This window comes from Magnolia sinica, chromosome 17, assembly GCF_029962835.1.
Source record: "Magnolia sinica isolate HGM2019 chromosome 17, MsV1, whole genome shotgun sequence".
In the NCBI taxonomy this organism is placed as follows: Eukaryota; Viridiplantae; Streptophyta; class Magnoliopsida; order Magnoliales; family Magnoliaceae; genus Magnolia; species Magnolia sinica.
The window spans coordinates 55,816,821-55,831,901 of NC_080589.1; the positions used below are offsets into that span (position 1 = coordinate 55,816,821).

At 36.7% G+C, this 15,081-nt stretch overlaps 1 protein-coding gene across 1 annotated transcript; it reads right to left on the reverse strand.

Annotated features, from left to right (window-relative positions):
* Positions 1–274: 274 nt before the first annotated feature.
* On the reverse strand, positions 275–14,305 carry LOC131230532 (protein PHOSPHATE STARVATION RESPONSE 3-like). The gene is made up of 12 exons (XM_058226442.1): positions 13,775–14,305; positions 12,643–13,526; positions 12,219–12,507; positions 11,973–12,049; positions 11,762–11,801; positions 11,258–11,327; positions 11,038–11,107; positions 10,473–10,607; positions 8,166–8,257; positions 7,127–7,616; positions 4,798–4,898; positions 275–903 (listed from the first exon to the last, which is right to left on the reverse strand). Exons 2-8 carry the CDS (start codon positions 13,075–13,077, stop codon positions 10,521–10,523), a joined length of 1,068 nt encoding a protein of 355 aa, XP_058082425.1. The 5' UTR covers positions 13,078–13,526; positions 13,775–14,305; the 3' UTR covers positions 275–903; positions 4,798–4,898; positions 7,127–7,616; positions 8,166–8,257; positions 10,473–10,520.
* Between the last annotated feature and the right edge of the window lie 776 nt (positions 14,306–15,081).

A 15,081-nucleotide genomic window follows, 5' to 3' on the forward strand; every position in this document is an offset into this window, starting at 1 on the left:
CGTGAAAACTCGGGGTGTTACAACATCAAATGTGCTCAGAGTCGACAATGGATCGAAGTAAACTAAAGATATATCTTCTTTCAAACCAAATATCAATGAATTGTTTAACAATAAAATCAAACACTTGAATCAAAGTAAACTAAAACAGTGGGTGTACTAACAAGCTAAAAAAAGAGAGTAAACTAAGACATTAAGAATAACTATAAGCTTCACATCTTAGCCCTAGTTAAGAGATTAGACAAGACATGATTGAACTAAAACTTCTAGAGAAAAATATAAAAACTAACTAGAATTGAAAGATTTAAGGAGGAGGACTTCATCGAGGCTCCACAACTCCTTGATCTACCCCTTCTACCTTAATTCGTACTCTAGAAAGCCTAAAACATTCTTTTAAATAGGAAAAATCAGCACCGATTCGAAACCGACTTCAATTTACGCACTTTTGTTACGCTTTAGCTGTAGTTGACGATATGCTTCGGTTACATTGAACATAGCCTTCGGACGCACCGAATTAACTCTCAGTTGTAGCCGAATTGCTCCAATTTTTATCTAAAGTCTCTGTCTTCCTTAGGTCGAACCAAACATCACTTCGATGACCTCAAACCTAACTTCCATCGGACCGAATGTCGAGCCGAATTAACTCTAAAAATCATAATTTCTTTCTGAACTATTTTATGCACATTCAGTTGAACCGAACCAACCTTAGGTAGCACCGTACAGTCTGTTATTTCTGTTGTAACTCTTTGTGATTTCCTCAGTCTTTTATCTCTCCTCTGCATGCACTTGGTTTTCTTGGATCTTTGGTACTTGAATTCTTCGTTAATCACCTCCAAGTCTCCAAATCTTCTTTTAGTAATTTTTTGAGCTTTAAATCATTCTTTTCATCTCCACTCTCCAAATCACCTTGCATAGGAAAACATACATAATCAGATTGATTAAGCGCATCTATGCTTATAAACCAATGCATAATAAGTAGGAAATATATAATATTTCACACTCAACACTCTCACGGCTTGTTCTATCAGATCCTAAGGAAATGACACCCATTAATGACATGTTCATTGATGAACAACTCGTTAAAGTTTTCCAATTACCTTAGTACGCTGACATTGCTAACTATCATAATATATGTATGATTACTACTCATTGGATTGTGCAAGATAAGAAGAATTTTTCACATGGGATGATCTTTATCTTTTTAAATATTGCCCATATCAAATTCTAAGGAGATGTGTTCCTGATCATGAGCAACACAATGTCATCTTCTTTTGTCCCTCATATGCATGTGGTGGCTACTTTTTGGCTAAAAAGACCGCATCGAAAATTCCATAGTGTGACTTTTATTGGCCCACTGCGTTCAAGGATACTAATGAATTTTATAAAGGATGTGAGTGATGTCAGAAATTGAGAGGAATATCCCATTAAAATATGATGTCACTAAATCCTATTTTGATCATTAAGGCATTTGATTCCTCCGGCATCGATATCATGGGACCATTTTCCTCATCATTTGGAAATCTCTACATTCTCATTGTCGTCGATTAAGTTTCCAAATGAGTTGAGGCAATTTCGTGTCGAAATAATGATAATTGAATGGTCATTAAGTTTCTGAAAGAAAATATATTTATCTAGGTTCAAAACGCCTCGAGCCACATTGGTAACGGAGGATCTCACATTTGCAATAGGCCATTTGAAACATTAATGAAGAAATATGATATTACGCATAAAGTGAGCACCCCCTATCACCCACAGATGAGCGGCCAAGATGAAATATCAAATAGGAAGATTAAACAAATCTTAGAGAAAATGGTGAACCCAGATCACAAGGATTGGTCACTTTGATTAACCGACGCGTTGTGGGCTTACTGTACGATTTATAAAACCCCTATTGGTATGTCACCCTATAGACTTATATATGGGAAGGCTTGTCACTTGCTTGTGGAGTTGGAGCATAAGGCGTATTGGGCTATAAAGACTTTTAATTTTAATCTCGACAAAGTTGGATCGCTGCGCAAACTCCAATTGAATGAACTTGAAGAAATTTATAATAAGGCTTATGAGAACTCTCAGATATACAAGGACAAGATGAATGTGTTCAATGACAAGAACATCATTCAATTTTTATTTTTTTAGCCGCATCAGAAAGTCCTATATAATTCAAGATTCCTGTTTGTTTGTTAGTTTTTTTTTTTGGAAAAATTGACATCTTGTTGGACAAACCCCTTTATAGTCAAAACTATTTATTCTCATGGGGCTATCGAGATAGAGAATTCAACGAATGATAACATCTTTAAAGTGAACTATCAACGCCTTAAGCCATTTGCAAAGAATTTTGATTCAAAGGACATGTCCATTCCTCTAAAAGATCATATTTACCAGGATTGACCTTCTAGTCTGATGGAGATCCCTCTCCCCGTTTACTACTTTCTTAGGTTAGGTTAGAGTAGTTTAGCTTTTGTTTTATTAGTTTGTTTTTATTTGACAACCTGAAACCCTCCTTAATGGATGGAGAATATATGCAATTACTTCGATCCTTCTCAAGTATTCTCTCTTACTCACTCCTCTTTTATTTTCATTGTCTCATGTTAAGATGGATTACATATCTTTTTACATTGAGGACAATGTAGATTTTTGGTTGGGTGTAAGATTCAAGTGGAATTGTCAGCATCTTTACGGTTTATGAGTAAATTTTATTTTTTTAAAAATCAATTCTCAAATTTCAAAGCACTTTTTGAAGACTGATTTTTTTGTATGTACCTAAGTGTGTTTAGGTATGTGATGATGAGATAAAATGTAATTTTTAAAAGCCTAGAGTCTAGTTGATTAGTAGATTTTTGAACAAATTCCTTTAATGAATTGATTGACAGGATGTTTCAAACATCAATTGAGTCTAGTTCACAATTCACATATGACTCGGTCTTTAATACCAAACTTGAACCCATATTACTTATGTTGATTATTGCTTAAAAGTGTTAGGAACCAAGCCTGTAGATCCCTGTCTATCCTGATATAAGAAGAGAATGACCAGCTAAAAAATAGAAGAATTGAAAAGGACTACCTATTGCATGTGCTTAAATTTTAAGAGAGAGAGAGAGAGAGAGAGAGAGAGAGAGAGAGAGAGAGAGAGAGAATAAAAAATAAATGTGATAGTGTGAAAGTGGTCGATGGAAAATCAAAAGCTAGAAAAATTAGTGAAAAGGGGAGTTGGGTTCGAAAGCTATGACTTGTGTTGATCTCACCGCTTCTGGGTAATCGTCCGACCCTATGATGGGAAGACTAATTTTTATTGATGACGAGTTAGAATTCATTAAGCACACTAGGAACTCAATGTTTGAATGCATTCTATTAGTTAATTAATGAATGAGACATTGGTTTAATTATTTACTAGTCATATTAGGATTTGGACTTGAAGCATATTATTCTTGTCTCTAAATTCCTTAAAACATATGCATTGGATCACAGAAAATTAATATTATTCTTCTAAAAGACGATCGATGTCCATGGACTTGGACTGAGGCAGTAGGCCAGCAGCCCACCCTGCTGCCATGGGTCAAGTGCCACTAAGGTTGCCCCCACTGACATGTGTTAACTATATGGCTGCCATTATCTAGCAACACACACTGGCACGTAGTGATAATGTGGCAAACATGCATAGACATGCACACATTCAGCAACCATAAACAGACAACGAGCCAGCCAGGTAGCTACATGGCATGCGTCTAACATGAACAAGGAACAAATGCAGAACAAACATTTCCAGAGAAAATGGCTACAACACTATTTAATGCAGGGCCATCCAAACACGCCATTAGTTTAGGCCGGCTGTCATAAAAAAAGAAAAAGTCAGCTTGATTATGTTATATGCAATAACGCCGCTTTTGTTTTTTATTTGTCTTTTTCCTTTAAAAAATAATAAAAATAACTACACATGCTCTTTTTTGGGTTGGCGCGGATTCAATATTACTCCAATTAGACTTAGCGGACGGTGCTCTCAGGGAATCTGTGGGTAGGGCTGAAAGTTGGCTTGAACTCACCCGTGATCGGCCCAACATCGGGTTGGGCTTGGGCAGGATATATTGGGTTTGATCTCGGGCTTGGGCTATACAAACACCAACCCAATAAAACTTGAGTCGGGCACTGGTTGGGTCTCAGGTTGCCCGATCCAACCCGAACCCGATTGATATATATATATATATATATATATATATATATATATATATATATATATATATATATATATATATATATATATAGGTTATAATTGAGTGTGGATTGTTTGTATTGAAGGCATAAGAAATTTCAGTGCCACCAAGTCTCATTGGTCCATGTCACTTCTGATGACTCAAGCTAACAAGATATGCCGGATCTCTCCTAAATAAATTGTGCCACAACTTTTAAACCAGACCAAAATTCCTCTTGGAAACGGTTGAAAACCGTTCCTAAACTATTTAGGAACCGTTTTAAACTGGCTAAAGAGGGTGTCGCAAAAAATTAGGGACGGTTGAAAACCGTCGCAAATTTTCAACTTTTAGCCCACTTTTGAATTTGGGAATGGTATTTTTTCTTATTTCGGAACAGTTTTAAACCAAAAACCCATGCAATGGAAAGTGAACATTGAGTTAATATTCAAGTGAAGATTATAGTCAACATTGGCTTCGAACACACTTGAAATCTCTGTACTAGCTCGTGTGAAACCGAGTCATACTTCAGAATTATCAATCAGCATGATGATAAAACAATAGCTTCTACATGATTGTAAAAAGAACATGAAAAGCTTATATTGAAATAAATATGTACTCCAAGGAATTGTGGCATTCGAGGAATTATAGCCAGTGGCACCATATCCTATAAAAACTTGCCACATAGAACAACTCTTAACCTAACTTCATTCATGTCAGCTGCAATGGAAAGTGAACATTGGGTTAATATTTCAGAGATAGTGGTCCAACAAACCGATCAAACCTTGAAGTTATGCCATAGAAGAGGCATCATATCCTCTCTCACTATTTTCCATATATAATATTTCTACTGGTTCCAAGATCTGGGACCACAGTTGCCAAATCATGCACAACAATATTAAGAACAAACAAATTCTTATAAGACCCTCAGCATCAATCCAATATAATATTCCTGACACAACCTTCAAACCATAATCACCTTTTACAAAAAAAAAAAAAAAATAGATGGATGATGGTCTCTTTTTTTTTTTTTCTTGGAAAGGTGGAATCATTCCACCTGAATTTTATTTATGTGAAATTGGAATGAACAGCCCTAATCACCTATAACATCGAAGATTGCATCAGATCACATTGTTTCATGCCGTAGTTTCACAAAGATCGCATCAGATCTAGCGGTTTAAGACGTGAAATTCTGAAAAAAAAAAAAAAATCTAATACAAAAGTCAGATCTAAAAGAATCACATTTTCTCAACAAGGAAATGTCTAGCAAATAAGGATCAGAAGAATCTTACCATTCGGAAAGACATGGCTGCAAATCAAGAGTAGAAGGAAATGGAGGAGAAGAAGAGAAACGATTGTTTAAAAAGATATTTTGAAACAAATAGATAGTATCTGCAATGCAAAGGGTTGGTTTAGAGAGGCCTTCATAAGAGTATCTGCAATAGAATTGGTCTACATCACGCTAAGCTGAAATGAATAGATATGCTTGTTAAAACATAACAACGTACCCATTGTAGTTTGTGTGGCTGTGAACAGGTCATGCTTGTTAAAATGCCCATGATTCTCTCCTCTATCACAATCTGATAGGTCTCAACCATAAAATAAATAAATAATAATAATAATTAATTCAGATGCCTTAAAGCTTCCATCTGTTAAAAATGGATTGATCAGTACTACATCATACATTAGACTTCTAAACAGGCATGTGAAAATCAGATTAGAGAAAGTTTCAAAGTTTCCTATGTACTTTGAAATCGAACAAGTTATTGTAACTCAACCTCATAAAGATTCTTGAACAGAACTTGCAAAGAGAAGTTATACAGGATAATCCCCTGGAAAGTTACTAGTATAGACTATATAGAGTATGGTCAACGATATGGCAAGAATCAAGTCCAAAGATTGGTTTGTACAACAAGTACAATGCTGTTAATATATTAACCCAACTAATACATTGTTAAACATGCATTGGGAAAAAAAAAAAACAGAGGTTGGTTTGTACCTAGCTGGTAGAGTTCGCTGTAAATTTTAAACTAGTAGTCAGCCTAGAACTAAAAACCAGGCAACGTTGAGCGTCGCAAGTGGCAAGGATGACTAGGAAGGGGACAAGCAGATACCTTATCCTTACTCAAGCATCCAACTGATTATTTGATTATAAGGTTGGATAACATATTAACAGTACAACTACTTTTCATTACAGCTGCTTGAAGATCATGATTTGTATGCTCATTAGTTGATAAAAACAGCAATCCAGATAAAGTGTATATAAACAGCCTAGAGAAGCAAGAAAAATTTGCATTCTTTCAATATAACATGTAAAAGAGTATCAACTTATGAGTCTGATTGGTGACGAAGCAAAAAAGGCATGGAAAACGCTAGCTGCCACAACTGGAATGCTCTGAGCAGTGCTGTGGAGAGAGGAAATCAAACAGGAAGCCTGAAGGGCTTCGAGGATTTGGAGATCGATCCAAAGTTTGAAAAATGGATTGTATGTTTATCAAATGCAACAGATGGTCTGTATGTTTATCAAATGCCATTTATGAATAACTACCATTTATGAATAACTACCATTCCATATTTATCAAATGCAACAGAAAATGTGAAGGCTACTCACAGGGACACATGCCAACACAGAATATATGTGAGAGAATAAAATCCCACCATGAATGTTCTCTGACCAAACAATAAAGCCAATCCACTAATTGGGTGGACCTCACTTGTAATTTCAAGGTAAACTGCTGCTCAACATTTTTTAAATGTCCAGCTTCTCCATACATGAATGCCAACCAGTTTAGTGAGGCCGAGAAACATGCTTGGTGGGTCTATCTGATGGATGGCCCTCACAAAGAAATACATATGACATGCTAGCAAGTCTTCTCCGGAAGCAACATAAAAGAAAAGCTTTGTCACTAAACCCATCATTTTCAATAAGAAGTTGATCAGAAAATCACCTGAGCAGTTGCAGGAAGATTCTTCATCTGTAAAAATCAGAATTATATAACACAATCCTAATTTTGGAAGGTGTCCTGTCCAAACAAAGCTTTAACCAATTGAACAGTGAGAATGGCAAAGCAGACATCAGTGTTTCACCATTCATTTCAGAAACTTATGAACTACCGAAGACTAAAAACTATTACCTTTAGCTCGACCAAACTCCTCCAACAACTTCGCTTTAAGTAACATTGCCTCCAGAAGAAGGCTCACTGAAGGCATTGACATTGCAGGTGCGGGCAAGTTATGTCAAAGAAAAAAGAGGCTACAAATAGGTTTTTCTACCCAACTCCACCACCACCGTTCCATACACCTCCAAATGTGTAATTCATGTACATATTGATTTGTTAACTTTGAGAGCATTGACAGCATCCCTCCTGCATTTGATAAAGCTGGATCCAGAATGTGAAGCCAACACATCATACACCGATCCGCCGTATGTATAAGACCCTTCAGAGTTGCAGAGAAGTTTCAACATCATTTGTAAATTGCATGATAAATAAATACAACTAGCAATAAGATCAATTCTATAACATGTTTAAAGCTGTGTTGGACTCCTGGCCATTTGAGAAATAATTTGTGATTTTGGATCTTCTACTCTTCAGTAGAATTTCCAAAATTTGTGAGATGGAGCTCTTTTTTGTCATATTGGAAACAAAGAGATCTTACTTGTACACACAAAAATCATTTCATGTTTTCCCAGAAATTCTTATACGTGTAGTAATCCCAAAAACTAAGAATGATTTTTCCCATGGCTTGAGCCAAATGCAGCCAAAATGTCAAGGGAATTAAATTTTTTATATCATGGAATAGGCCAATTCCAGCATGAACAAACAAAACATCTCAGTATTATAAATGGGAAGATGAAGGTTTAATGGAGCTGAGCAATTCAGGCAATGATGTTGATTTTTCTAGTTTCTCCCATATTTAAAAAGAAAAGTTGGAAAAGGGTGCAGACAACATTTCTAAGAAATTTAAAAATGGGGACAGCCAACGTACCATGATAACCATCCAAAATGCATGGATTATCAGAGCCCCCCACAGCCTTGAATATCTCAGCTCGAGCTGCTAATAAACCATAGTTCAAGTAACTGCATGAGAGAGGAAAGAGCGATGTTAGTTGATACATATTGGATGTGACATACACAATAAGCAGACAATGACAAAGCAAATTTTCTTCTTTTTCTTTTTCTTTTTCTTGTCTTTTTCTTTTTTCTTTTTCTTTTTTTTCTTTTCTTTTGAGTAAACATGGCAAAGCAAATTTTATTAACAACAAAATGAAGAGGAAATTCTAGACTGGTTAAAATTCGGTTTTTCCATTCTCTCCATAATTCCAGACAATGCTGGAGTCGGACAACAAAGATTTCGTGGGGACCAAAATAGTGCGCATATTCAATCCAACCCGTCCATCAGGTCCACATTTACAAGATGAAGGTAGTCTCCGTTAGTTAACCTTATGCTAAACTCAAACAGGTCTCACCTTTGGACTTGCCGTGAGTCTGCATTTTTCGCCATGGTGGGGCCCACCAGAGTTCTGGATCTAGTTCTGGATCTGTAACTAAGAATTACAAGAAGAAACAATCTGCCACAGCCAAACTTCAGTTAGTACACATTCAAGACAGTTTTTTTTATTTTATTTTATTTTTATTTTTAAAGAAGTTTAATGTATTTTTATTCAATCCTCCACGATTGATCAGCCATTTTAGTAACAATTAACGAATTTCAACAAACATGAAAAGGTAAATAAAATGCAAACTCCTGAAGCTATAGTTAATTTGGAAATTCAGGCTATTAACATTTCAAAGATGTGCTAAATGGAAATTTATCGAATGTTGTACTCAGTAGAAGCTGATCTACATGATTTGATACTAACCCAAACCATTATCATCAGTTTCTAGATATGCAGGACCAAAAACCACCACCAGATAATACCAAATACTCAAAAGAAAAAGAAGAAGAAGAAGAAAGAAAGAAAGAAAGAAAATGTTCCTGTGATTTGATTTTAAATGATGATGATCATGAAGTTTATTGTGGTGGTGGTGATAGAGAACGTCAGGTGGTTTTGTCATTTGTTAGGGCTTCGGTCATTCTTCCATTAATTTTGACAGTGATGAAATTTTAAGATCCTCCAGGTTTCATTATTTATCATCATAAAAGAATTATTTGAGATCAGCTTTACGAATCTCCTGTTCTGTGAATCACATTCAAAGAATTCTCATGATGTGTGTGTGTAGAGAGAGAGAGAGAGAGAGAGAGAGAGAGAGAGAGAGTCAAAATATACAGCAAGTGCTCCCCTGGTTTGCTTCTGCAAACAAGTAGAGAAGGACAAAGGAGAAGTAATGGGAACAGATGCTACATCCTGCTGCAATTAGCATTATTTCACAATGACATTTGATTCGTTCTGATGCCAACACGCACGGAGGACACTTCTTGGAAATTAATGTTATCAGTCTTTCAATCTTGGAAGGCTGACCACAGGATCACAGGTGTTGGCTAAGCCATCTTTCAATCTTGGCAGGGTGACCAGAGGATCGCCCATCGCTATTGATCTTTTTTGGCAACAATTCCTTCCTAGTGTTCTAGGGAGCAGTGGCCTATTGATTTGTGGCTCCTTATTTTATTTGTGTGTGTGTGGGTGTTGTTGGGTCACCCATCTCTGCCGATCTTTTTGGGCTTTGTTTCTCTTTGTTTGCAGTTTATTCATCAATTTCAAAAACCTTTTAAAAAGAAAAATCATTGAAGGGGGTTCTCGGTGAAAAAAAAAAAACAAAACTAGAGGGTAATTCATCAATTCAGAAGCATCTCTTTAAATTCCAAAACCAATACCACTTGGGGCATGTTTGGATATATGGAATCCAGGGGAAAAGAAAAAACAATAATTATCCAATGATGATTTCCAAGAGAGCTATTAAAACATGGATTCCAATTTTGAGTTCTTGCTTGGGTAGCAAGTGGAAATCTCATATTCCTCTCAAAATACTCTACTAGTTTCTTGAGGATGGAAAAGTGTAATTATTACTAGGTGGAAACCATCCTTTCTTTGCCATCCAAACAAAACAAATCTTCATATCAAAGGCAAACCCCCATTGTTAGGCATGGAATCCATAGTTTCCAAACATGGCCTAATGGGAAAACAACACCAGGTATTTCATCACTTCAGAAGCATTACTTTCAATTACAAAACTTCACAGCAATCTTCTTGCACTTGGTATGTCTAAAATAGTGAGTTCTGAAATTTGTCCTCTTTTGAAAACCTGGTGATGATAATATAAATAAAAGAACCACCAACGGTGCAAAAGAAGTTACCTACATTCCTACGTAAAGCATAAGGGAGTTTACTAGGGGCATGTTGTATCAAGTCCCAGCCAGTGCAGCCTCACCCCAAGGAAGCAACAGTCTCTGCTTCAGCTCCGTTAAGAATGGAGATCCTTGTTGCCTTGTCTATGGAAATTCCAATAGAAAACAAAAATCAGGAAAATATTACAATTGTTGGGTAAATATTACATAGGGTACATATGTTTTACATTTGAGACGGTTTGAAACCGTTTAAAATTTAGAACGGCCTTTAGCAGTTCCTGAACCAAATATGCATCCGTACCAAAATTACAATTTTTGTTTAGTGGAATGAAACGTAGGGAAAACATCTTTTTACAGGAATACATAAACGAATTCAATATTAAATAAAGGAAAAAAATATATGATGAATTAAGGATTTGTTTGGGTAACCATGTCAATAAGTTTAACACCATCCCGCCAGTTTATCCAACATGGTCATTTCTTTGAAAGCGGATGGCCTAGTAAATTGCTGTTTAACATTTTCATATCACCTGAAACACCATTCTATGTAGATAGTATATGCTAGAGTGCACACTTCAAGCTGTTCATGAAGCTGTTTCTGGACCTCTATTTGCATGCATAGAGCCTCTGCAACTTCCATACCCCTGTAACAAAAATTGACAAATAAGAGAGTAAAAATAAAAATTAAAAGAATACTAAATAATGAAGAGTGACTTGACAAATTTGTGGGTAAAAGAACAAAAGAAAAAGAAAGAAAGAAAAAAAAGAAGAAAAAAGATAGGATGAAGGCTTACCTTTGGATGCGTGGATCAGATTTAGTACCAATAGAAGCTCCCTTCATGTCTTCAGATGAAGCCTTTTTCTCTATACAACACGTAATCAAAACCAAAAATCATAAAGAAATCTAACTAAGTTCCACTACTACATAAGGACCTTCCTATGAAAAGTACCCTTCTGTGGGGTTATGAATTTCTCTACAAATATTTGTTTTTTTTTTTTTTTTTTTTGGTGCCATTTCAAGGTTCCAAGAGCTCACAACATAGATGCTTCCAGTTTAGAGAATGCGATGGTGGAAAAATCATGCTTGCAACAGCAAGAAATGAGGTGTTCTCCCAAATACAAACAATTACCCAAGAATAAAATGAGAAAATACATAACTAAAGACAGGACTGTCAAAAGTAAAGAGACAATTAAAGTATGCCTCTAACTGGTGGTTAACATATCGTGTTACTAGATTACGTAGTAAGCACTTCATTACCCATCATAAGAGCAAGTCAATATGTGTTATCATATATTACCTTCTTTTGCCTCCGGAAGATACTTGGCAAATTGGTATTTCTGTAAGTTACGAACAAAACTATTAGGTATTAAATGGCATAGGAACTGATTCAATATTAAAGATCTAGGTAATTCATGAGAAGCTGAATACATAAAATAATTGAATGTGATAGCAGCTGAATGAATTTTTAAGATAACGACAATTCATGGAAAAAAAAAAACTGAAAATACCTGTAGATGGCTTTTTACATGATAGATTGTCAAACCTTGAGCGTTCATTTGCTTCAATATGCCCTTAGGAGTTGCCTCTGCATTTCATACTGACCTGCGCGAGATGAAAAACGCCTTGTGTGTGTGTGCGTTACTTGAAGTTGTGCACTCACAAATACCCTCGACAACCGAGCAAGATGACAGTGGTTAAACCCTCATAAGAGGGATCATCAGTCATGAGACCAAATACTGTAGTTTATTTTGTGCTGGATCCGGTCCAGAGAACTGACCTTACTTGACAAAAAAGGAAAAAGGAAAAAGGAAAAGAAGAAATTATATGCTCATTCTCAGCCCCATCAAGCTTGTTAACAGCTTCCACAAAATGCTCATGGAGCTCAGGCGTCCATCTCAACTGTGGCTTGTTTAGAGCTGCGGCCACAGAAGTTGAGGGGCTTGAAGGGATTTGAACTGCAAGAGAGACCAGATGCTGATGGGTATCATTGCATTTAGATCCAACTACTGGGACAGGTGGAACTTGAGGCATTTCATAAATTTCCTACATAAAGTAAGCAACAATGTCAAAAGCAAGACACTGCCACAAACTTATTAAATAAAAGATGTTGAAAGAACATGTTCCGGTTAGCACCTCCTTCAGGGGAGAAAAAAAAAGGCATATGGCAAATGTACTCACATCCAGCCCAGGATTTTCCCCATTGCCTGTGATGGCTATGTCGAGCTCCTCTGACAAAATCTGTAGGTCCAGTTGTTCTGTAAATGCTAAACTTTTGCTTGTGTAAGTCTCATCATCCAAGTTGCCGTTAGAAGCATCCCCAGGGAAATTAAGGAAGTCTTTCATCAGATCCTCTGAGCAGTCTCCCTCATCCCATTGATCACCTAGAACCTCACCCAAATTCAATGGAGACTTTGAATATACAGGCTGGTCCCACTTCGGAGGATGAGGAAGGAAGGGTAGGTTGCCGAGCTGCCAATGGATCTCTGAGCTTGTTGAAGATGATAAGTACAGATTGGTACAGAAAGAAGAAGATTGAGAACAAATCTGTTTGGGGTCTCGGGGATGAGAGCTATAAGAAATAGGACTGCTTGGATTAGAGTGTGGGCTTAACATCTTAGGTCAGGTCCTTGCTGTGGTCTGGATGAACCAAGTGACTCTGATTGTACATTCAAGGATGGATGAGTGGATGAAAAGCTCTTATCCAGCACCTTTTGGCCATTTGATTCAGCATTGAATAGATTATGAATTGAAGAGGGGGCATTACAAGAAGACAGCGATACTCCTTTATGAGATTCACTTTGTTTCAAAGTAATGATACTATCGCTACTCATGATCTTTGACAATGGCTCAGTCACTTACTGGAGTTTTAAATTGAGAAAATGCAATCTTCCAGTCCTCGTAGAAATCTTACCTCCTTACAATACCCACTAAAACAGTGAACTTTCTAATGGATGGCTTTGAAATGAATTGAAGATAATAATGGACGACAAGTAATTGCATTTGCATACAATCGAAGTTTCATAATCAGATTGTACATGGTCCACCAGAAGAGTAGAGAATATCTGGATATTTACACAATAATCCAGAAACTAAGAACATGATTTTCTCTTAAGAGAGTTAAAAATGCATGTCTGACATTCATTCAATAATTTGTACCCCACGATAGGGGCTTCTGTCCAATTCAACAGCGGAGAAGGGAAAAACAGAGCCACATCCTAGTCTGATAACCTAATTGCTTTATGGTTTGAATGATTATCATGTGTCACAAACATTAGACATTGAAAAAAATAATAATTATCTATTAGCCAACCTTCAGAAATCAATTATGAATTTACATTAGAACCACCCAATCTCATGCTATTTATGTCCCCAGCTTTAAATTCACGGTCCAAGGAAGAAAGGGCTTCAAATCTATGCCGTGTGAATATGTTGCCACAAGCAGAAGCATTAACAACACTCTTTTTGATCATGAACTGTAACACAAGCCAGCAGCCAAATGATCAATGCCATCAGATTCACAAGTAGCTTGGGAGTTAATGTGGTCCCTGTTAGAAATGAAAGACAAAATTGCTAAGTAGGATACATTATTCAGCCGAAGCATAGCTCCACTAGTCATAAACAGGTATTTAGACCACCATATTGAAATGAGGTTGCCAGATGTCGAAAAATAGGGAAAATTGACATCCAAAGGAGTTGCCATTCCTCAGACCTTAACCGTTAAACAATCTGTATTAAGACATTGAGAAGGTCAAGGGTTTCTGCAAAGGCATCAGGTACCTTCCAAGGGATGACAAACCTCTTGCCAGCCCCAAAAGAACACCATCGATGGTGTATCCCTTGATGATTGAAAGTGAGACAGAAAGGTGCATCTCAAACCCATCTAAAGTGACTTGACTAAGCCACTATAACCATTTCCTCAAGAAAAATGCAAAAAAAAAAAAAGAAAAAAAAGAAAAAAAAACCTTTTGGAGCTGATCGAAGGTGATGTCAGCTCTGTGCTTAGACCAGATTCCGTTCGCCGAAACCGATTTGACAAACGACAGGGGAGAAATACAGAACCCAGCATTCTTCTGTGCGAGGCCGGGCATTTTTCAATCTCTAGGAGAACCGGTCCTCGAGCTCTCCATATCTCCGCCATCAGATGTCGTGATCGATAGAGAGATCAAATCTGTTATTGAGACGTGTGGTTCAATTGAAATCGGATCGAGAGGGAGGGAGATCGGGAATGTGAGAGAGAGAGAGAGAGAGAGAGAGAGAGAGAGAGAGAGAGAGAGAGAGAGAGAGAGAGAGAGAGAGAGAGAGAGAGAGAGAGAGAGATTGGGTGTGGCTGGGGCTGAAAGTAGGGTTTTTCCTTCTAATTAACTGTTGCAAATTTGGTACAGTCTTAAGCCGTACCAAAACCAAAAATATTATCGTTCCTAAATGACATTTTTGGTATAGTGGTTGTTCTATATTTTAGTTTGTTCGTTTAGAAAAAATGTTCTTTAAGATGAATAACGACATATGTAATTAATAAAATCATAGATACAAACAATAAGATGTGTATTGAAATATAATACACTAATGCAATAACAAAAATATTAGCATGTATCTACCCAACCAATCTAATTGAGCCCA